The sequence below is a fragment of the Athene cunicularia genome (assembly GCF_003259725.1).
Source record: "Athene cunicularia isolate RWA chromosome 7 unlocalized genomic scaffold, athCun1 chr7_part1, whole genome shotgun sequence".
Lineage (NCBI taxonomy): Eukaryota > Metazoa > Chordata > Aves > Strigiformes > Strigidae > Athene > Athene cunicularia.
In genome coordinates, this window is record NW_020799107.1 from 19,090,823 (window position 1) to 19,115,037 (window position 24,215).

The 24,215-nt window shown below is 34.6% G+C and overlaps 1 protein-coding gene across 3 annotated transcripts in view; it reads left to right on the forward strand.

The window, feature by feature from the left end:
* The window catches only part of KCNH7 (potassium voltage-gated channel subfamily H member 7), a 234,127-nt gene that overhangs the window by 186,066 nt on the left and 23,846 nt on the right, over window positions 1-24,215 (forward strand). For 2 of the 3 annotated variants that reach the window (XM_026852304.1, XM_026852303.1), the window contains 5 exons: window positions 3,618-4,017; window positions 4,739-4,939; window positions 15,523-15,777; window positions 19,290-19,495; window positions 22,150-22,249. In XM_026852304.1, coding sequence (XP_026708105.1) covers window positions 3,618-4,017; window positions 4,739-4,939; window positions 15,523-15,777; window positions 19,290-19,495; window positions 22,150-22,249 — 1,162 coding nt within the window. The remainder of the gene's footprint in view (window positions 1-3,617; window positions 4,018-4,738; window positions 4,940-15,522; window positions 15,778-19,289; window positions 19,496-22,149; window positions 22,250-24,215) is intronic. The other variant, XM_026852302.1, reaches the window with a different exon arrangement.

A 24,215-nucleotide genomic window follows, 5' to 3' on the forward strand; every position in this document is an offset into this window, starting at 1 on the left:
GGGGGGGGGGGGGGGGGGATTGTAAAAGTTAAGTGGCATCCCTAATACAAGGGAAGACAAAAATAATGAACTTTTTAGTTTCTGTTCTTTTGGAAGTTTATTTTTAATCAGGAGTCTGGGTTGGATTTTAAACAACTAATAGTTGCAATGGCACAGCTCCTTAAAGCACACACATAGGTGATGTGCATGTACAAGTGGAATGCTGCTTAAGATTTCTAGATATTCTTAGATATATGCATTTAAAATAACATGTTTTTTTAATGTATTGATCAGATTTTCACTTCAAAGACAGGTACACTGTAGGGAAAAAAACAGATGGATATATATATAACCAGGGTTTCTTCCCTTTCATCTAGAAGTTACTGCAATAAAACATACAAAAAGTGATGGTAATAGCAAGAAAATTTTCATATTTATGATTTTATTAAATTGAGGCCAGAGAGAACACCCAGCTGAAATATGCAGAAAAGCATAAAGTCTTTTGCTGTTTGTATAAATAATAGTGATTAAAGTTACTTTACAGTACATAATTAAAAAGCCTTCCAACAGGAAAAATGCTGCCTTAGAAAATGAAAAGAAATACATCATGATGTATATATATATCGAGCATACTCACAAAACATAAGAGTGAATGTGTCTTCTATTTGTAGCAATAAATGAAGAAAATAGATGGGGTTTGGCTAAAATGAAGACATATAAATCAAAGTACTCTTTTTTTTCCTCTTAGTTTTGATGTGTTCCCTTCATTACACAGTATATCTGTTAAAGCAAACTGAAAGAAGAATCCCACATTTCTAGAATTGGAGATTGATCCTCATAGTCCTGACTGCATCTCCACTGATAGAATCACTACTTCTTTCAAATTAAAATATATTTGAAAATCAAGCTCAGAAACATCTCAGGAAGAGAGTAATATTGTTTCCTGTGCTCAGTTTAGCAATTTACTTGGAAAAACTATTCTTAGGAATTGCAAGTCATTTAGACTGAAGACTGCATAGCTGATCATACAGGCAGTTTGTCTTTGCTTTAGCAAATCTGTGGACTGAGTACAGTCCAGGATGATGAGCATTAGGGTAGAGTCTCTGGAAATTATCTAGGTGGCTGGCTAATATCAGAGAAGCATCTCTTTCTTCCCTTAATTGTTTTTCAAGATGAAGCAAAGAAGAACCCCAGCACTACTTGAGCAGACATTTATTTGCAGACCATTTTGGCAGTCCTTTATCAATGGCAGTTGAAGTATCAGTACCCTTCTATAAATAAGAAGTTTTGGTTAGTTTAAATATTTTTGTTTAATTGCTGTTTGTACTAATATTTTCAGTATCATGATGCATACAGCATAAAGATCTTCAGCAATGACACAGTGCTCAGAAGAGGCTATTAAGGTAATGGAGCATAGACTGAAAGGCCAAATTCTGACATGTATCAGAGATTTTTCCAAGAGAAAGAAAAAAATTGACTATGCTTGATGCTGTAGTGCTCGTATTTAATAGATTTATTCACAGGCTGCAAAAAAGGTAGAAGGTTGATGGTGGGTTTAACGTAAAATGTAGGTGACAGGAAATTATTGAGAAACTGAGTACCTTACAATACCAAGAAACTGGAAAGCACCCTATAGCAAATGAAATACTGTGTAAGCAAGTGCACATTAATGCACATTAGAAGAGATAGTTTGAGATGCTCATACACATCAATGTTTTTTTTGGTTTAAAAAAGAGACAAATAAGAGATGACGTTATAGATTTATACATTAATGATAATGGATGTTATGAAAAAAAACAAAAACCATAAAAATCTAGAGGAAACCTAAAGATTTGGCCATCAGTGAGAAAGTCATGAGTGGTAAATGGCTCTTTGCACAGGCAAAATAAGCATTAATAAATTGCTAATAAAATTATTTTTTAAATTAAGCAAATAATTAATTTGTGATACCAGCTCCCTCTTCCAGTCTGATACAATAATAACTTCTGAACGATACCCTCTGCAATCAGAGAGACTGATGCCCTCCTCTTTCAAATAGTGCTGTAATCAATTGCTGTCCATGAAAATAGCCCCCTGCTGTGGTCAGTTTTGCATCAGGTCTTCAGAAATTGAGGGTATAAACTAATCTCACTGTTAAAAAATAAGACTAATCAGAGTTAAGGCATAGCCCCTTGTAATATATAAGGTTTTTGTAAAATAAAGTCAGTGACCTATACTTAGAATGGTCTTTCAGACTGGAGGTCACAATCAATGAAACAGCCTTCTTTATGTGACAATGAGAAATTCATTTAAATTATTCTGTGATGTTAAGTTCAACCAAGGAACATTACCCAGTGTTACCCTACATTATTCTCTTGCTCATTTACTCAGAAAATATGAATATATTGAGTTGTCCACTGACAAATGCTGCCAAGAAAGCCTCTTCTTTTGTTCCAAGGGCTGTGGGATTTTACTCAGAAACATAGTAAATGCAAGAATTTAATAAAACATAAAAAACAAGACTAGTACTTGTTGAAAGAAAGCTTTAACATGACACATACTACCATCAGTGTAGTTTGTAAGGCTTGGAAAACTTTTCCAGTTAAGTGGTATAATATACATGCATGTTAAAAAAACAAAGAAAAAACTTATTCAAATCTTATTCAGTCTTGACATTTACCGAATACTTTAATATATGTTCAGACTTAATGGAGGAGAAAAGGTATCTGAGTTCTTTTTGAAATCAAGTCATTACTATTTACAATATTGTCAATCTCTTTTACAAGGATTTAACAAGTGTGAAAACAATTTACGGATTGAAAACAAACGTTAGATTCCTTTAAAAAGATCAGAGCCTCAAAGAGCCTTCAATTAATCATAGGGCAGGTCTGCACTAAAAAGCTTGGAATATCTTCCTGGTTAACAACTGACCCATATTTTTTATAATGGTATAGTACTTTTATTAGTGGCTTCTACCACTATACCTGCAAGCTTCAGGATGTAAGGTGCAAAAAGAAGATAATGTGGAGTCTGGCAACAGTAACTTTTCCATGATTTTCTCTTCACAGTGGTTCATCTTCTTTGACCTGTGTAGTGTTTTGACCATTACACACAGGAAGAATATTTGCAGAATAAGATACTTTTACTCTTTGGAACATTTCTGCCTTATTCCTTCTCTCTTGTAGAACATGTGTGCCAGAGCATTGCAAGGAGTCTCTAACATAGGATCAAACATATTTACACAGCTTTGTTCAAATATCATAAATAATTATTATCTACAAGGCCAGTCATATGAGTAGTTCAAATAATTTACAGACTTTATCACAGCAAAACATCATTAATCTAATGGAACATTTAAGTTCATCAGGGTAGATTAAAGAGTCCAGATCAAGAATAATATTCAAAATGAAAGAGTATTCAGCAGATGACAACTTCGGTATATCTTAATTTAAAATGTGCATTTCTTACTTTTCTTCACTGTTTTTATGATAAAATTGATAGTTTAAAGAAAATTAAATTAAGATTACATTGAAATGTGTTAATCTACTGGTTTTGTTGATTCCCCAAAATAATGGAATTTACATTGGTTTATTCATGCTGACTATTTATAAAAGCACATTTTCTAACAGAAAAAATAAATTTTTGTCTTATTTTTACAGACAACAACATTAATAGGTCTTCTGAAGACAGCTAGACTACTGCGTTTGGTGAGGGTAGCACGGAAACTGGACAGATATTCAGAATATGGTGCTGCAGTTCTGATGCTCCTTATGTGCATATTTGCACTAATTGCACACTGGCTTGCTTGCATTTGGTATGCCATTGGAAATGTAGAAAGACCTTATTTGGCTCACAAGATTGGCTGGTTGGATTCTTTAGGAGAACAATTAGGAAAGCATTACAATAAGAGTGATGCAAGCTCTGGACCATCCATCAAGGACAAATATGTTACAGCACTTTATTTTACCTTCAGCAGTCTGACAAGTGTAGGATTTGGAAATGTGTCTCCAAACACCAACTCAGAGAAAATCTTTTCCATCTGTGTCATGTTGATTGGCTGTAAGTAGTTTTATCTTATTCATTTTTAAATTTTTTTCACAGTGTTTGAGCAAATGACTTAACAGTCTAAGCTAATAAGATTATAAGCATGCAGCCGGAAGGGCAAATTCCCAGGGAAAGCAATGTTATATGCAAAAATATGTTGTGATTCATGCAGTGCCAGGAAGTAGTCAAGTGCTTGACTGCTCAAAATCTGTGATCCAAACTGTCAGAATTTTTGTGTTGTTTATTAGTGTCTGTAAGCAAATCCTGTATAGGGTAAGAAGCTGAATTTTGATTGGATTTAGGAAACCATCTTTTTTGGATAATCGTAATTATATTTTATTTGTTGACTTAAACCCTGAACCTATAAATCCATGTGTACCTTCTTAACTCTTTGTTCTTAACTTGTATTTAGTCTTAGTTCCTAGTTCTTACTTCTGCTGAAGTCCATAAAATTACATTAACCTAATTTATACCACTAAACTCAGGACTGCAAATCTCCAAAGATAAATATTACCATCTTGATTACACTTTAATATTAAAGACTCATCTGCTAACTAAGTTGGTACTGATACAATCAAATCAATGAAAAGCTTCAGGTAAACCAGTTCCACATGTCTGAAAATGTTACTAGTCCCATCTGAGCTGTTTTACATACAAAGTGCATTGTAAGAACTGTTGCATCATCTGCAAAACCCAATGATATGATTTAAGTATATTTTGTTTCTATTTAATCCAGCATTAATGTATGCTAGCATTTTTGGAAACGTATCTGCAATAATCCAAAGACTCTACTCGGGAACTGCACGATATCACATGCAGATGCTGAGAGTGAAGGAGTTCATACGCTTTCATCAAATCCCCAACCCTCTGCGGCAGCGACTTGAGGAATACTTCCAGCATGCATGGACATACACCAATGGCATTGACATGAACATGGTATGTTGTTCTGTTTTTGAGGCTGAGGAACAGATAAATGCATGCAAATTTAGAAAGACGTTGTAAGTCTTCATTATTTATGAGCTGTAAAAGTGCAGGTTCAAGAAGGTGGATATATAGCAATTATTGAAAATCAAGCCATTATAAATTTGGCATCCAAACATTTAGCTGCCTAGATTATTACAAACTGTATCAGCAGTCTGAACTCTCACTATGCATAGGAAAGCTTGAGAACTGCAGTTAACTACTACAAGCTTAAAACAAGAAAAAACAATCATAGGTTTCTTATTTCAGGCATAGCTGTTCCAGAATTTCATTGGCTCTTTGGCCTGATTTTCCACTTCCAGTATCAAACAAGACTACCTTTGTTGATATCTACAGAGTTACTCTTCTTACCTGTAGAGACCAATTCTTTTTCAAAATCCTATCATGTAATCTAGAACAGATATTTTGGAGGGTGAGTGGAAGAGAGGAGCAGTCAGGTGGATTAGCTGCAATTGTCAGAGTGAAATATTCGAAATATATGATAGTCTGAGCAGTAGTTCACTTGCATTCACCATCACATAACTCTGTACTGAAAGCCAGTGCAGTACTACTAATCATTTAGCAATCCACAGAATCTCATTTCTAGGAGATGGCAAGGTACAACACCCATATTTTCTGTTCTTGATGAAAAAGCTGTAAACATTCTTTATATAAAAATATATTATGCCGCCAGCTAAAATGGAATAAGAGTCTGCTAATGAGCAAAAGTAAGCATTATTTTCAGGAGACAGCAACATTTTTTCTGAAAAGTTGACATAGGTTTGAAGACACTGAGAGCATTGTGCATCTTAAGGATCTGTGAATCTGTGTCTCTAGAGGGATGCTTTCCAGAGCTATTCTGAGTTATAGAGACTTTGCAGAGCTCTCCATAAAGTTGACAAGAACAAGAAAATCTATACATTTTTGCAACAATTTAACTAGAAATCAACCTCAGACATTTTGACATAAATTCAAACAGCTTCCATGTGGTATCTATACATACATTTGTGAATGATTGTCAGGGTGGTACACTTTTATGATGTAAGCAGAAACAATGGTCTTGATTAAAAGTTTTTACAAATCTGAGTCACTGACATCTTGATTTTATGGTTACCATTAAGTAAAGCAGATCTTAAAATTAAGACAGCAAACTAAATATGTTGGGCTTCACCTCCCACTTCCATGACTATCCCCTCCAGAGGGATATTATGCCCAGGACAAGTACGCTTGTATAAACCTCTGCTGGGGATTACTGCAGTGGAAGGCAGCATCAGTAGCTTCATCCTGTGTGGCACTGAATGGCCCTAATTCCCTTTGATGGCAATGGGACTGTGGGGTACTCAGCACTTTGCAGGATCAGGCTCTTAAGCTGCAGGTGGGTGCAGCCTAAGCCTAAAGTAGCTCACTGAATTATTTCTGAAGATATTATAAAATCATGCACACCTTAACTAATTCATTACCACTAATGGATGTACTAAAAACACCTGTTTCACAAGAAATAGGAATTAAAACTGGATGTTGTCAGGTTAAACTTTGCATAACGCAGAAATTGCTGTACTGGAATTAGTCTTGGATTTGTCATTAATGTGAAATATTATCTAAATGGATTAAACAGCTCATATTCTGCAATATGATTGTGAGGCAGTATGGAGGCTTTGTTTTAAATAAAATGTGAAAAAATCAAGTTTAGTATCTTGTTTTGTTACATTTTATTTCTTATTCTGTTCACAATTCTGTCCCTCAAATTTTATGGCAGATGCTTAATTTTCTTAAAAAGTGAGTTTGAATATGTGACACTTAGTGCAAGGATAATATAAGAATTGTGTGATTTATGTTGTACTTATGAAAGATTTATCTCTTTCCTGTCTGCTTCATACCTAAATACATGGAATAACACCACCCACTGGTAAGAGCAGGAGGTATTTATATCAAATTTAATTCCAGTATAAAGTGTGGAGAATATCCATGTTATCTGTCGGGTTTAGAGCTTGTTCAATGCTTTCTAATTTTAATTGTAACTTTTTGCATGATGAAGGAGTAGATAGCGAAGGGAAATAGTCCAAATAGAATCAGATGTGGGGCAAAATGGTTACTAAAAATTAGATATTGAGAAATGCTAATCTAACCACATTTATTACGCACTGTTTTACCCCACAACTCAAATCATGCTTCTCTGCCCAAAAAAGGTCATGTGCATATTGGTTTGCATTAGATAGTTGCTCTGTAGGAATGTCACTCTGACAAAGTTGCCATGCTGATCATTCTGCATTTTCCTTTGCGTGAATGCGCTTAGTTCAAACCATATATGCATGTTAGCACAAGCACCAATGAAGTTTTCTTGGCTACAAGCCATGTGCATATGAGATGGACTTGCATGTACTCTTAATTTTGCATGAAATATTTGCATTTACCCACCAAATGGCTAATACTGTCCTCAGACAAATGTGTTTGACTCCTGTCAATATTTACTGGGAGTTGTTTACAAATATCTGAAGGCAGAATTTGATCCAATGTCTTTCTTTCTCATTTCATGACTGAAAACTGAATGAAATTCAAAACCACCATCCTCTTTCTCCTTTGAAATACGAAATGCATGAATAATTTACATTTTTATATATATATATATATGTACACAAAATGTATACACACGCATATATATATAAATAATATTAGAGAATATGTTTCAAAAGATGTTTTTAGTTGTAATCAATAGTATACTTAAGAAATCAGGAAAAGTGAAAACAAAAAAACCCAACTTTTAACCTCAGGAATAATACTGCACCAAGACTAAATAAACTTGATTTCCTAAACAAAATCCTGCACTTTATATTAAAAAACAGAAGATAATACTTTATGCTCATTTAAAATAGCTAAACTTAAAATTAGCTTTAAAGGTCTGTAGGTGAAATATGCTGAGAACATTGTTTATTTGTTCCCCTCTGCTTAATTTCTACAGCTCTTTGATTAGGTTTCATTGCATAATGTATTTTGATAAAAACAATTCTACATAATTATGCATGAACTGGATAAACGGGATTTAGGATTTATCTTAATCTGGATAAAAATCTTGAGTCTATAGAATAAGCATAATTTTAAATCATATCCCTGTGGTATACACTGGCAAAGTTAAATTACAAAAAAAATTATTTGCAGTGTATATTGTTTCATAAAGGATATTACCAGTCCCAAATATTCAAAGATATTATTTTGATTTTTAAAATATCCTGTTTTCCCTAAACTCTCTTTGTCTTCCTTTCCCCCCTTCATTCCAATGTTATCAGTCCAGCACTGATAATAGCATGCCTGTGATGCTTAACCTAAAAAGATGACATATTTAGTGTTTGAGATCCTTTTTTTAAGTTATGCATGTATTTTTTACAATCTCTTCCCCATTCCTTCCATGGATCTTCTGTGCATCTGAACAGCTTTATTCATTTATTTTACCTTTATAAAGAGTTCAAAGAAGTAAATAACTGGAACAAGCTTTGGGAAGTGCTTAGCCAAATGTACACAGTAATTAAATTTTTGTATGTGGTACAAATGCCTTTTTATTTCGGGTTTTACCCAGTACCATGAAAGAAGAGAGCAAGTCAGAATTTTTATGCATAAATTTATGGAACTTTCTCCTGCAAGCATCCAAGCAAATGATCGATTGTACACTTGTGATAAGTTGTCTTGGCCACAGTGATCATGCAAGTACAGCAGAGCACACACCTGTCTTGAAGGGTCAGAACCAGCAATGCTACTGTATCAAATAAAGGGCAGGTTCACCATTGATTTGGTAAGGATTCTTTTGTGAGAAATTAGCCACTGGTCACTGGATGACACCACTTTGTTATTCTTGCTTTTCCTCCAGCTGTGATCACTTCTTTTGATGAAAACTATTCTACCAGTAGAACTATTGCCAGTATTCTTTGAACCAGAGAATTAGAAAAGTAAATTAAAATTTCAAAAGTAGCAAGGAGAAGTGCCTTATACCATAAGAAGGGTAATCCAAATCAGAAGTGTTGGGAACAAAAACTAGCAGTAATTGGTTAAACAGAGAAAATAGTAATCATAGTGGAAAGCGGTACTGCTATTTGTCTATATGTCATAATGAAAATCATAAGACATATAAGCCTATAAGAAAGTACTTCAGATATGATTAGCTGTAGAACTGTTCATTCATTTGCTATAACAAGACCACTTAAAAAACATGAATGCCTATATTTAATCGGGTTACAGAAAAGAAGTCCTCATAGGAAAAAAAGACTTTCAAGAATTTCAACCTAGTTGCAAAATGATCCTTTATCAGTTTCTCACTGCATTGTATTTTGTGGTCTAATGTCTCAAAAGCAAGAGTGATTCATTTTCCAACTATCATTATATTTTTGGAAAGACATGGATCTGGTCAGCTTTCAGCTTCTACAGACATTAAACTTCTCTGTTAGTCAACAGTTTAAGAAACTGAAATAGTTTTCTGTCCTCCTCACCCAACAATGTATCATATCTCAGAGATCACCTTTAAGATGTACTCAGAAACTGTAATAAGACTATAGATGAAGAATAATCCTCTGCAGGTCCAGTAATTTCACCATTAAAATGTCACAAAAATGTGTGTCATGGCAATGACTGAAAGCAGAAGATCCTAATTCTTGATAAGGCTGTCAGTCTGATTCAAATCTCATTGACAGGCAAATTAGCTCACCATCAGACACTGCTTCTCTTCTCTCTCAACTGTTGTAAAGACCTCCTTCATATCCTGCAAAAATCATTTTTTAAAAAAAAAAAAAGAACAACCAACAACCCAAACCCCATAATCTGACTGCAATATTTTCCTGTATAAAGAAGAGAAATCATCAGAAATAATCCCTATTCTCTGTGGAGCCCAAGAGCTGCTGGAGCAGAATTATCATCACCTGTGAACTTGATCATTCTTTACTAAATGGTGAAAGCCCTTGGAAATGTTTCGGCCTTCTGCTTATAAAAACAGTTAATTTATTTAATTTTAAATTAAAGTAAATTTTAAATTCTTTCTAGAAATAGAACTAGGTTGAATTACAGAAACATTTAGCATAGAGGAAGATATTATTAAAATCTCAGAGTCAAATATCTTTGACAGAACTAAATCCCACACTACTCTTTCCATGACAGGGAAGACCTACTGGGGGACAAAGATCCTAACTCAAAATCTACACAGTGCGATTTGTGCAGGTGAAGAGTCTCAGATTAGTGCTAAATTTTGGTGGCAGAAAGATAAAAATTAAAGACAAAGTTTATTTCACCAAATATATTAATTAGTATAACTGATTTCACTCATTCTTGCACAACAAACTAAGACAGACAAAATATTAATTTTGAATATAAATCCCCACTAGAGTGAGCCCTCCAAGGCATGGGATTTGCTCCCTATAATTAGTTCAAAATTTATTTTTCAAATAGTTCAAGAACTTTATTCAGCATTTAGTGATATCAGTGTCAACATATCTTGAGATCTATATTAAGCAGATGAGATCCAAACAGAGATTAAGTGCGTGTGGTCTACAACACAAATTATATTTATTCCTGCCTCTTTGTACCTTTTGCTGCCCAACTTTTTTGCTGGGTTAGTTTTCACATGGGTCAGTTTCTCAAACCATTTCATGAAGACAGATCAAGACAGTGCAGGAATAAACACATTATGTGGAGAAGGAACAGAATTCCTCTTAAATTTAGGCCATCTTAAATTGTCAGACGAATTTGAGAGTCTACCTTTATTTTTCCCTCTATATGCTGGATATTTACCATGCATAAATAAGTCTGGCTGATTCAAGGACAAGAAAGCCTTAGTCAAAATGAATTTCAACACAACCCAAACAGACCCTCAAAACACAAGAGCCCTCTTGTGCTCTTCAATTGCTGCCTGGCATTTCTACATTTTAACAGAAAAAAATGTATGACAGAAGATTATATGCAGAAGTAAGGGAATATCTTTGACTGCTGGACTGCAGGGCATGGAGCATCTCTCATGCTAGGAAAGGCTGAGAGACCTGGGACTGTTCAGCCTGGAGAAGTGAAGGCTCATGAGGGATCTCATCAATGTGAACAAATACCTGAAGGGAGGGTGTAAAAAAGACAGAACCAGGCTCTTTTCAGTGGTGCCCAGTGACAGGACCAGAGTCAATGGGCACAAACTGAAACAGGAGATTCCATCTAAACATCAGGAAACACTTTTTTTTATACTGTGAGGATGACTGAGAACTGGCACAAGTTCCCCAGAGAGGCTGTGGAGTGTACATCCTTGGAGGTATTCAAAAGCCATCCGGACATCATCCTGGGCTACCAGTTTCAGGTTGTCCTGCTTGAGCAGGGAGATTGGGCAAGATGACCTCCAGAGGTCCCTTCTAACCTCAACCATTCTGTAATTCTGTTGATATAAAATGTGATATTTCCATGTTTAATGACAATTACTGTGGCTGATATCCTGATTTGCTTTGGCTTGGATGCTTTCTAAATATTTTCTGTGGGACAGATGTCAATACCTATTCCAGAACTGAGGACAGAAAATCTAAAACTTGTCAAGAATCTTATCATTCAATCAAACAAATCAAGGCTATCATTGCCCCAAACATTTGCTAGTTGTCTGAGGTTAGGGAACATATCTATCTCCAATTCTGTTGTCATAAAAGTGTCTGATACATGTACAAGTGATACTTTGTTGTCATTTTGAAAAAGAGAAGTTAACAAACCTGGACTCCCTCTCCACTTAGAAAAGACCACATTCTTCAAGGCAATGTGAATCATGTCCCTACTATCCTCACCAAACTTCAATCACTTATTCCACATAAAATGTTTTACTTCTCTCTGAATGACACTTTCCTCCTCTCTAAGCATGCCAAGTACATAAACCTGTATTATTTGACATGGAATAAGTTTTATTCCAGACAGGAAGAGTCAACTGAAGTTGGACTTGATAACTATCAATGAGAGACAACTGGAACCTATGGTCACAGCATCACAACTATTTTTTTTTTTTTTTTTTTTTTTTTTTTTTTTTTTTTTTTTTTTTTTTTTAAGGGGTAAGGGTTGTGCTGATTTTATATCTTGTTACATGAGTTTTTTAGAAGATCGGTGTCTCTTCAATTGTGCATGAGTTATGATTCTAAACATGATTCTAACCATGAGAATCCAAGATTTTTCTTACCAGGATCCGGTGGAATCTCTACTGAGGAAATACCAAGTGTAACAATAGAAACGTGTCAGGAAAGAATGGAGCAATTGAAACACAAACCTGCAATCAAATGATTTATTAATTTTGGATTTGTCATTGAGAATAATGCTATTTAAAGAGCAATTTTAGCTTCTTAATTTTCAAAATCTTATTTTTAAAGTTATTTTATTTTTTCATTAAGCTGGCATTTAGTTGCTCTAGAAAAGTGTATTTTAATTTTTTCTTGTCATATTGAAGTGTGACTTAAATGTGTTTAAGGACTCTGAAAACTCACAAGAAATAAACAGAAGTGAAATGCAATATTTAGAGTTTTATTATTTTTAAGATAATCTCATGATTTTGAAGACTGCATGGATGACTTTCTAATATTTAAACTTGTCAGTATGTGTATACATAATGTATTGATGTTGATTGCCACATTACAAGAACATAATTTTCAATACAATTGTTCCTGCTCTACACAGACAATCAAAGATTTCTGTGAGAATCAGATACTTCCTTATTAACACAAGCCAAAAAATTGATGAATAAGAAATATTTTCTCAAAGTAATGAAAATCTGAATATTAAGAATGTACATGAAGGCTTGGGTTGGCAAGATGTTGTCTGTACTGCACAATATAAAACTTAGTTTGGAAACATCACATTCTGTATAGCATCAGCTACTGGACTTGGATTAAATACCTCACTACATACTATGTGCACGATATGGTAAGCTTTTACTCATGTAGTGTATAGCAATGTTTTAAAAAATTTTGTGTATAGTGTATAGCAATGTTTTAAAAAATTGCAATGTTTTAAAATTGCAATGTTTTAAAAAATTGCAAATATTGCAAAAAAATTGCAAATATTGCAAAAAAAAAAATGTTTTAAAATTGCAATGTTTTAAAAAATAGCAAATAGTGTATAGCAATGTTTTAAAAAATTTATCTTCAAATCAGCTTCTTTTTTGCATTTTTAAACTTGTGTTAATGGAGCAATCTCCAAAACTCCATTGTAAATCAATGTTATTTGGGCACCTGTCTTCCTTTGAGACATTTGACAATTGTGGTATTAAAGAGTAAATGATCTTCCTCTGTGATATATAGCAACTATTATAGAGTGTAAGCTCCACGGGGCAGGGACTTTTTAATCACAAATACTTGAACAGAGGCTAATACCTTTCAGATGTTATTGGCATATAAACTATTAACTAATATCTAATGATTTTAGAACAGTTTCATGTTAAGTATAAATTAATTATCAAAATAATTGTTTCTTTAAAGAAATACCCAAAGTATCTTCAGAAATATAAACAAACACACATGGTCTACATGGGTTTTGCTTAATGGTAAAGTACAATCATTTGATGAATGGGATAAACAGAAATTGATGTGAAAAATTAATAGAATTTATCTTAAGGCTGTGCTCCTCACTTTCTAACAATTCAAATACTTTTTCATGTAAGTAGCTCTGATTTGAAAATATATTTCCTATTTTGCATCCTAAAAAAAAAATGAGCTCTTCTAAATAATATTCAGATAAATGTACAGCAAAATAATTAATTCAAAATAGGTCTTTTCTACTCATGTGACTAGACAATAATTTCAAAATAAGCACCAGCAATTTTTCTCACCTGTATCATTGACCAGACATATTTGGTTAACAGTTTCTCAGTATCATTCAGTAAATATATAGCTACAACCCGCAATATTTTTATTTCAATATAATTACATTAAGAGTAATTGCATACTAAGCTATTTCTAGCGGTGTGATAGATACTGAAAACAAAGTGACACCACAGAAGCTTTTCATTTATCATATTTTCCTTTGCTTATTGTTGTTGAATGCTGGCTTTTTCTGAGAATGTATAAATTTCATGTGGTAATGCCCTATAGCTTTTAAAATTTTTGTATATATGTGTTTTAAAACATGCTGTTTGTTATTTCACGGCATTGATTTCCATTAGCAACCATAGATACAGTTCAACTCCGTTAAAGGTACTAATATTTCATCTGTAAACCCTAGCTTGGCTTCTGTGGACAGAAGCCTCATATCAGAAATGTGTTCATTTTCTTCATTAGCAAGGGATATGACTTGTGAATATCTTTATGCAATAAGAGTGAATGCACAGACCTTTATTGTGCTGAAGTAAGAATTAATATAGCAACAAGTGAATGCAGTTTGTATATTTTTTTTCTTCTGTGTAGGAATATTTATGTGTTTGTAGAAACAGTGCAGAGGATAAACAGGAATGAATTAATAGACTGCTCTAATAACAAAAAGACACATCCTGTTCACATATACATAAGACTGATAGCATCAGTTCATGTTTTGTCCTTAGAAATATGCAACAGATGTAACGGGTCCCATTAACATCACTGACAGCATATAACAGGATTTAACAGAAGGAAACGGGAGTGCATAATAATGTGTCAGGCCCATTCCCTAACACAGCGGGAAAAGTCACAAAGTGGCCAGTGCTCCCATAGAAGTCAGTAGCAGAAATGCTCGTTATAGGTAATAGGTAATATATTACCTAGGTAGGTAATATATTCATATAGGTAATATGATCCTAGACAATTTAGAAAAGCTCACACATAATGAGCATGTTGTAAGTAGCTCACTTTTTCCCTTCTAAACAAAATTAACATGTTACCATGGTACCCAAGAGGAATCCCGTGGTTCTACTTCAGGCAAAACTCCCATTGTTCTGAGTAAGAGATGAGTAAGAACCATAGCAACTAGCCCTGTGGTTTGCTGAACTAATCATCTGCCTATGGAAATCTGCATAACAACGTTGTTTCAGTGGCACGTGTTGCTTTTTCTGATAAAAATCTAAGTCCTTAACTTACAAGCAGAATATATGTAACATGAAAATCCCATTAAAGTGCCCTCTCTGAAAAATATCTGATCTTGTTCAGATAGCTCTCACTTTACAAATTTCATGGTTATTTCAACAAAACCCTCTTTTATATTAAATGTAGTACTTTTATAATTAATAAAAAGGAAATAGACTTATTAGTCCAAATAGGTAAAATTCAGTTAAGAATCTCCCTTTAGCTGTCTTACTATTTTACTGCAGTATATTCATTCATATATCTTAATACCATTTGAAAGGAAAGAAATCTTAACAATGAATTTTGTAACCACTACATTTATTAGTATATACATTAGTATTCACATCATATAAGCTTTGCAATATAAATTACACTATGCACTTATTGAATTGTAATATTCTGACAGCCCTTAGGGACACCTCTTTTTTTTTCTTTTTATTTTTTTTTCTTTTTTTTTTTTTGTCACTTCTTTCTCTTGTCCAGGAAGAAAATATAAAAATTATGTAAAGCAACTTTCATAGTATTCACATGAAATCCTTATGGTTGTCTTTGCAGGTCCTGAAGGGGTTTCCAGAATGCTTACAAGCTGACATTTGTCTTCACCTTAACCAAAATCTGCTTCAGAATTGCAAAGCTTTCCGGGGGGCTAGTAAAGGCTGTCTTCGAGCTTTGGCTATGAAATTTAAGACAACACATGCACCTCCAGGAGACACTTTAGTGCACTGTGGAGATGTTCTCACTGCTCTTTATTTCGTGTCAAGAGGCTCCATTGAAATTCTTAAAAGTGACATTGTTGTAGCCATTCTTGGTAAGTAGATTAGTGAAGGCATGTTAAAAAGAGTCAGAAAATTGAAAAGAATTATCCATTGTTGTTCTTGGGGAAGGAAATCTGTAAATGTGTTACAGTTACTTAAAATCAAGCAGAGGAATAATTTGTTTAAAGAGCAAAGTCTACATTACTGCAATAATTCATGTGCACCATAGGCTCCACACCTTTGGATATCTAAAATGTAAGAGCAGAAGTGAGTCAGATTTATCCCTAGCTAAGTGGTAGGCTACAAACTGAGGCAAGCGGATATTGAATTACTTCAGTTCTGATTATGCTGCAAGAACCAAAGTCAAGGATACCCTTTTCTTGAACTGTGTATGAGGGTACTGAGACACAAAGACCCTCTATATGCTAAGTGGAGAAAAACTTGGGCATTCAAAATGTCTTCTAGAGGTTTTTAGAAATGTCTGCTTCAGCCCACTGAGCGTATAGAAAAGGAAGAGAATAAAAGATTAATCTGATCTAGATTGATACTTAAGTGTGATAACACTACTGATTCCCCTATATTTCTTATTAACATGTTCTTGTTTGTATAGTGTGGGGACTTAGTTGCTTTCTTTCCCAATTAAGACAGCTCAGAGCAATGTTCAGTTCAGCTGGGAGCTCATCCACAGCTGGTGATGGTTCCTGTGTGGTACAAATAATTCTTCATTAGCTACAGCAATTTTAAAAGTAAAATAACTAAAACCCTACCTAAACAAGACTGCTGATCTGTTTCTCCAATTTAATATCAGATAATAAGAACACAAAGAATAATCGAGTACCTTAGTAAAGATTGTACTGTACAGAAACCTACACTAGCCGTTAACATCATTCATATGTTCTCCTTTCTGTTTGTCATCCACTTTACAGCAAGAAAAGTAGCTGAAGCAAAATGTGGAATGGTTGCTACTGCTGCTACTAAACCATTTGTGACTGATTATTCTGCTAGTACTTTGCAGGGTGGATATGTGAGCAGAAGTACAAAGGTGTGCCTATAGCAATCCTTCCCTAGATTTAGATGGTGTTATCAAGATAATTTGTCATCTCATGCTGTTGCACCTCATCTGCTGGGCCAACTTTGGGCACAAGCAAAGTAGGGAGCATGCAAGTATAATACTATGATGTTTTTGCTTACCTGTTTAAGTGTCTTCCCCTGATTATGAACAGTGTGGTTCATTGAGGATTTCCTCTTACATCAAAAATGTGCAAATTTCTATAGCACTCACAATCAAGGAAAACTGACAAAATTATGAACTCATTGATTTCTTCCTGGACCAGAGATGCAGACTTGTTGAGTATTGCATGTTATGCCCATCAGATCCCCCTGCTTTCATACTGCAGCAGAAACCTAGGTATTTGCAGGGCAATGCCACTATATCTCTTCCAGCCTACAGCTCCTCACATCAGCAGCCGTAGTTTGGAGCCCTGCTCTTCCAGGGAATTGTGGTCCAGACAGAGAGACGTTCGTGCACAACTGAAAGGAACTGTTCTGTGGGCCCACATCTGTTGCATGATCCATGAGACAGGAGCCTGCCTGATAGCTGGCTCCAGTCAATGATTCTGTGGTACCTTGAAGAATCTGCTAAAAAAGAATAGAAGATGATATAAATGAAAATTACTCTGCAATGAAATCACACAGAAACATAACAAAGATTATCAATACTTAGCCAAATATTTTTAGTTAATTCCTCTTTATGAAAAAACATACACACAGAAAAGGACATAAAATCACTCAATGCTTTGTCCTCTGGGGTTGAAAAGACTTCAGAGGTAGCATGGACAAAGCTTCCATCCTTAACAAGTATTTGAACTTCATCACAGAGATCAAAGAGTTGTGAGAAATGTTTAGTTTGTCCCCCAGTTTTCCTTAACACATCAGCACTGTCTGATGCTGCTGAATGAGGACTGATCAGTACTGATCTGACAGTAACTCTGTGGCACATCCTTAGAAAATACGATGGCTATGGACCTCATAAACTCTACTACCTCTTTCAGCTTTGCAGACAAGACAAAATGAAGATAAATAGACAAATTATCTTGATAAAAATACTGCAATCATGTCAATAGTCATATTGCAGATAAGGTACTAAGGCCTTGAATAGGGACCTCTGCAGTCATAAACATTAAAGCCAGAAGGACTATCAGATTATATTGGCTAACCTTTGTTATATCACTGACTTATTTTACATTTCATGCCTTTAAACTGTCTATTGTGTCTAATGAACTATGATGAAAGAAAAGCAACAGGTTTTGATCTGAAGATGTAACAAGATGAACAATGACCATTTCTCTTGGGAGTTTATTTCCATAGTTACTAATTTTTATTGTTAAATGTGTCCTTTATTTTCAGTATAAAATTATCATGCTTCAGTTTCTTTCCATTGTTTCTTGCTATGCATTTCTTAGTATATTCTAGAGTTGTTTAGTACTGAGCATTTTTTCCTCTCTATAAGGATATATGCAATATAAACAGGTTACCCCTTAATCTTCCTGTTAGTAAGCTAAACAGGCTGGGCTCTTTAGGATCCTCATGGTAAATCAGCCCTTAAATAATTTTTTGCACCTTTTAGCTGCTTACTCACCCAGTTTTAAGCTTTCTTTTTAGAAAATGGAGAAATCACATCTACTTGAAGTAACCTAATATAAAAGCCACAAAAGTTTGAGAGGCAAAATCACACGGATTTTTTTTATCAGTCTACTGTTTCTCAATTGTTATGCCCACTATTCTTTTCCACAAGTGTTCTCCTAGTTCCCCATAAACCCCTTTTTTGCAGGTAAACCCTGCAACCCTTAGAGCATATTTTCACTGGGTTATGATTGCAGCTGCTCTGCATTGATGAAGGTTAGGTGCAGATTTTGAGCAAACAAGCAATTAAATAGAGATGACAATTTTAGCAAACAGGTACTGTGAATGTGTCAACATTAACAGAAAGAATTGTAATAGTATCAAAACAGAGGCAGCTATGATTAAAGAAGTTCTTCAGAACAGCCTCTACATCTTGGAAGCCTTGTATTTCCTCTGAAAAATATGAAAACTAAGTCATTTTCTACAGAAATATATTTTAAATATGGTCTCTTTCTTCATGTAATCCTTAACAAAATGAGATTCCAGGCCAGACAGGTCCTGGACTCTACTGAACAACAGAAATTACATCTTTGTCATCATAACAATGTGATTTAAATCAACAAATAAAGTTTTTACAAGAAAGGACAAAGGAATGTGTTCTAGTTATGCTATTTTGACAGAACTGAAGAAAAACTGTGATGAAACTAGATTTTCCTCTCACTTAGTCCAGTTATATGCCTATGTAATTTCATTGATTTTCATAATCTTACTTCTAATATTTAATAATACTTTTGATTCACGACAACATATGTACAATGATGATCTGATTATACCACTTCATGTAAAAACAAGTATTCTACACCATTATCATAAAGAAATACATCATTGAATTTAATGACATACATACTTAAATAATAATCTCAATTTTATTTTCTTTCTGCAGGGAAAAATGATATTTTTGGAGAGATGGTACATCTTTATGCAAAACCAGGAAAGTCAAATGCAGATGTGAGAGCTTTAACTTACTGTGACTTACATAAGATCCAGCGAGAAGATCTACTAGAAGTTTTGGATATGTACCCTGAATTTTCTGATCTCTTCCTCACCAACCTAGAACTGACTTTTAATCTGAGAGATGAAAATGCAAAGGTACGTACAATAATTAACCTTTTTTTTTTTTTTCCTTAAAATTGGGCTGAATCTGTCCCACAGTAACAAAACTTGAAAATAGCATTTGAAAAAAACAAGGTTAGCAAAATTAAAAGCCTGAGGCCAAATCCTATTTTCCTATTTTAAAAAAATATACTCACCTGATTGCTCCCACTGAAGTCAGTTAAACTCAGCAGAAGTCAATGAAATTATTCAGATGATGTTAATCTAACATGATTTGGTTCTATATTTAAATAGTATTAAAGTTTCAGCCAGGGGGATTTTGGATGTTTTGTTAAAGCCATGGAAAATATGGTTTTTTTGAGATGACTACAGCCTGGGTCACCACAAGGGGAATTTTTGCCACTAAATATAATTGTAGAGCCATAAACCAGAGATAAATCAGATTATCCAGATTCATTCTGTGTCTAACAATAGAAAATACTTAATTGCCTTTCAAACATGAATTATTAATTCTCTTATCTTGGAGTGCACCCTACATCCTAGGGGACTAAAGGCATACAAGGGACTTTTCAAATTTCACTCAGTCTTTAGACTTGCAAGGATTTCTTGGTCTCTTTTTCCCCCCAGTGACTATCCTAAGTGTCCTCTTTTTTGCAGATTGCATCTTCATGAAAGTAGAAAAATTACCAGTGTTTCCTTATTTCAGACTGCCCAAGTCAGTCTGAATTGGGAAAGAAAGGGGAGGTTTGACCAAAAGGGGAGAGGGGAAAGGCTATTGTCCAGGTCATGCTACTGGAGCTGAAGGTTTCTCTAGAAAGTTGCAGAGTACACCAGTACTGGCCACCAAACATGGACTACACTGCTCACAGAATGACTAGTTTACATTTCATTATTTCTGAGATACTGCTGTTTTGTGGTTTCTGACTACACTTTTGAGGAAAAGAGAGGCTCAATGAGAAGGAACTAACCTAATTTGGCTTCAAAGGCCTTCTGAGAAACAAGGAGACAAAGAACACTAAGTTTTGGGCTGTAAATGATAGGGACATCTTTGCTAATCACATGTGGATCTTTAGTTTAAAAAATTAGAACAAATATTACTTGTGACAATAAATACCACTTCTTTATATGCTGAGACTTTTTCAAAATAAATGATCATTCTGAAAATAAAAGACTAATTCTATTCTTTATTTTAAAATTCATTCTTTTGTGTTTATTGAAAAGGCCATCCTTATTAATTATATATGAAATACAATACAATGAATTTATAGTTTAGTAATAAATTTAAGTTAAAACTGAAAGTCCACATATTTGAAAAATTCCTTGAGGATAAAGTCACATTAATGATTTTAGTCTGAGCAATTATTTCCTGCAATTACATTGTCATCAATGTTTTACCATTATTTTTTCCCTAGATCTGAGAAAATCAAAACAAAATTTGATCTGCTGTGTTGTGGTACAGAATACACAGAAAGTTTTACTGCTCATGTTCCTTAGAAAATTTTCAATTATTCCTTACTGCTATACCAGCCACTAGGAAAAAAATCACTAGACTTCAGAGTCAGGGAGGGAGGACAGGCTCACCCATGCCTCTGAGCTTCCAAAGTCACAGTTTTCTCTAGCAATTCCACTTGCTTTCCACTGTCTATTGCAGTTCAGAAAATCATCCCCCAAAAGAAGTGATGAGCATATTCTGATCCTCAAAACATCACTCAGATCCATATGTGTTATTTGAATAATAGGTGCTTCTGCCTCAACTTTTGCCCCCATCTTCCTATTTATGTAAAAGTGCCTTTTTCTTCCTGCAGTTATTCTACCAGTGGGCCACCAACTTACCCACCAGGTTTACAACTAAGGGAATAGAGAAAGATGTAAACACTTCCCACTTCTTTCCCTCTGCCCTTCTCCCACATGCAAATCTGCTTACTTGAGCGGTATGGGAAACCTCACTAGCACAGGGAAGGGAAGTAGGCTGAAGCCAATGCCATGGGTATGTACACAAAGAGCATAACTGGTGTTATATTTGCTTATTTGTTGAAAGAAGAGTTAAATGCATTTTGTATTTATTATGGGGGGGGAAAAAAAAAAAAAAAAAGCACATCCATGTTCTATAAGATAGATAGAAAAAGACAACATTGTGTTCTGCTATGGAGATAAGTATCTGAATTAATAGAATCTGATAGAAAGGAAGGGAGGGTCTGGAAAGATAAAATAATGAGGGATAAAGTGTCTGGTGCTTGTCAGCCTTAAATTTATTTTTGTAAAATATAACCTTTAAAATCATTACCATGTAGTTAAATAGAAATGTAATTACAATCAGTTATTGCATTACTTCTTGCAATAGTATACGTTCTCTGTTACAGGTTATTTTTTCATAAATTTCTCTAAGATTACTTAAACCACATGTGTTCAAGTTCAGGAAGCTAGTAACACATGTCTTTCCATGTAAACTTCTTATCAGGATAGTTTTGTTTCACCATCAGGTGGTGACATGGTTTTGCTCAATCTGCATGAACTTTTGAACATTAGCATTGAGCAATACCATTAGCTGGGGATGGAGAGGTTGATGCAGACTGACTTGTGTATTACCTATCTTAAAGCTTGAACATGATTAACAGTCAATCAGCTATTGAAAACCTGCTCTCTTTAGATGGGACTAATCTGTCATTATGTTTCATATTTCATTAATCAAGTCTGACCTCGTAATAAGATCACAAACTACTAATGATACGGATGGAGATAACTGCAAACTACGAAGACGGAAATTGTCCTTTCAAAGTGAAATAGAGAAAGGTAATTAACTTCATTTCTTACATTAGACAGCACTGTTTCATTATTTATTGGTATTTCACTTGGTAATGCTGGGTACATTAGGGTCCTATGTTGGCTGTTACTGTAGCAGCTCTTGAGAATAGAGCTGAGCAGCAAAAACAGTGTGTGCATTGTTCACTATATGGTTATACATAACTAGAGGATAACAGTTTCACCCTTCCATGACTTCACACCTATCAGTGCAGAGCTTTTCAAACACTAAACTACCTTATTGCCTTTGAGATATACACATATATACATTTATATTATCTCTTACAAAATATCTATTTTCTGAAACATCAAGTTTTAAACTGTTTGAAGAAGCTAGTCTATTGGATTATTTATTAGCAGCATTAATTTTATTTCCTCAACAAAGTGCTTTGTTGAACTTGATGCTAGGTAGTTTTTCCCCCTGGAATAAAAATATTTTGCTTTCAGGACACGGTAGATTCACCATAGTCAGACTTTGATTCATATGCTAATGTGAAAATGGTTGTCGTGGCAAGAGTTCAGGTAACGTTTTCTGTGCTTACATTCACTTTTGAGGCTTTTGGGAGTAATCCCGTTGAAGGAAAATTCAGTGAAATATTAAACTGTGTCACCAGTATTCAGTATTGCTAAATACCAGGAACTGTAGATAGTAGCTGTGGTCAGACAGCAACAGTCATGAAGTTAAGATGATACTTGCACGATTTTCATTTTATAGCACATTTCCTTGAATAACATTACACTTTTATGGTCCAGTGATTTGTCTGACAAATTACTGGTTTTCATATGCCTGTCTTTAACACTCTGCAGTTAAATCCTAGTCCTAAATGCAGCATAATACCAATTTATAGAGTTTCAGAGTAGCTGATAATAAATGAGAACACTTTAAACATACATAGCAAGTATAATGCTCAATGAAGTAGGAGTTTAATCCAGAGTGTGGCTACTCAGAACAATGACATTGCCATTCGATCAAAGAAGCGTCTTTAGGGCAGGAAGCCAAGACTGACAACAAATCTGTCAGGAAAATGTCCCCATGAAATATTCAATCTGCTCTTCACAAAGAATCTGTTGACAGAGGCGCTTTGCCTGAATAACCTTCACATTTCTTATGAGAAAACATATGCTGCCACCTAGTCAAGATGGAAGTGATCTTTCATGTTGTGCCTGCTGCAGAATTACAAATAGGCTCCTCGGGTGTCAATGTGGTTCCTGCCCAGTAGATTACACTGAACATCCTCTTGGAGACATTTATTTGCATTATTTTTGAAAGAATATCATTTCCCACAGCTTTATCTTTGAAAAAAAAATAAAAATCTTGCACCAGTGGGGAAGAAGAAACAAGACTGGCAACAAGCTCCTTAATCCTGTTAATGACTGTAATGGCTGGTAATGTCTGAGTGAAACAGAAGTGTGGTACATTGGATGTCCACCTGAGAAAAAGATGCAATCATAAGAGTCCTCTGCCAAGGACTGAGTATACTTTTGGCCCACTGCTTTACTGCCCCTCTCTGATCCTTATTCAGATTCTCGCTATGTTGCCATAGCCACAGCAGACGCCTCATAGTCATAGTTCAATGTCACTTTTCTGTGGACCATCCTACATCATGTATGAGGTTTTAGAGTGCTAGAGGTTACTATTGACTTATAAAGTAATATTCTATTGATTTCAACACTTTACATATAGGAGGGAATGGCATTATATTTTGATCCAGCATAGTTAATCTGTAGTGATAGATATTTGAAGATGATCCCGCAGAGTTCCTCAGAAGAACTGGAGTAGAAAAGACAGAGTTCCTGAACACACAGCTGGCAAATGCATTTCTGATCATAACATTCTTTTAACAACCATATTTTTATTTCAGAACTACACTTTGAACAGGATAGAGACACCCAGCATTCTCACTTTTATGTTTTGATGGTTTACATATCACTAAATTCTTATTGATTTTTAATTATT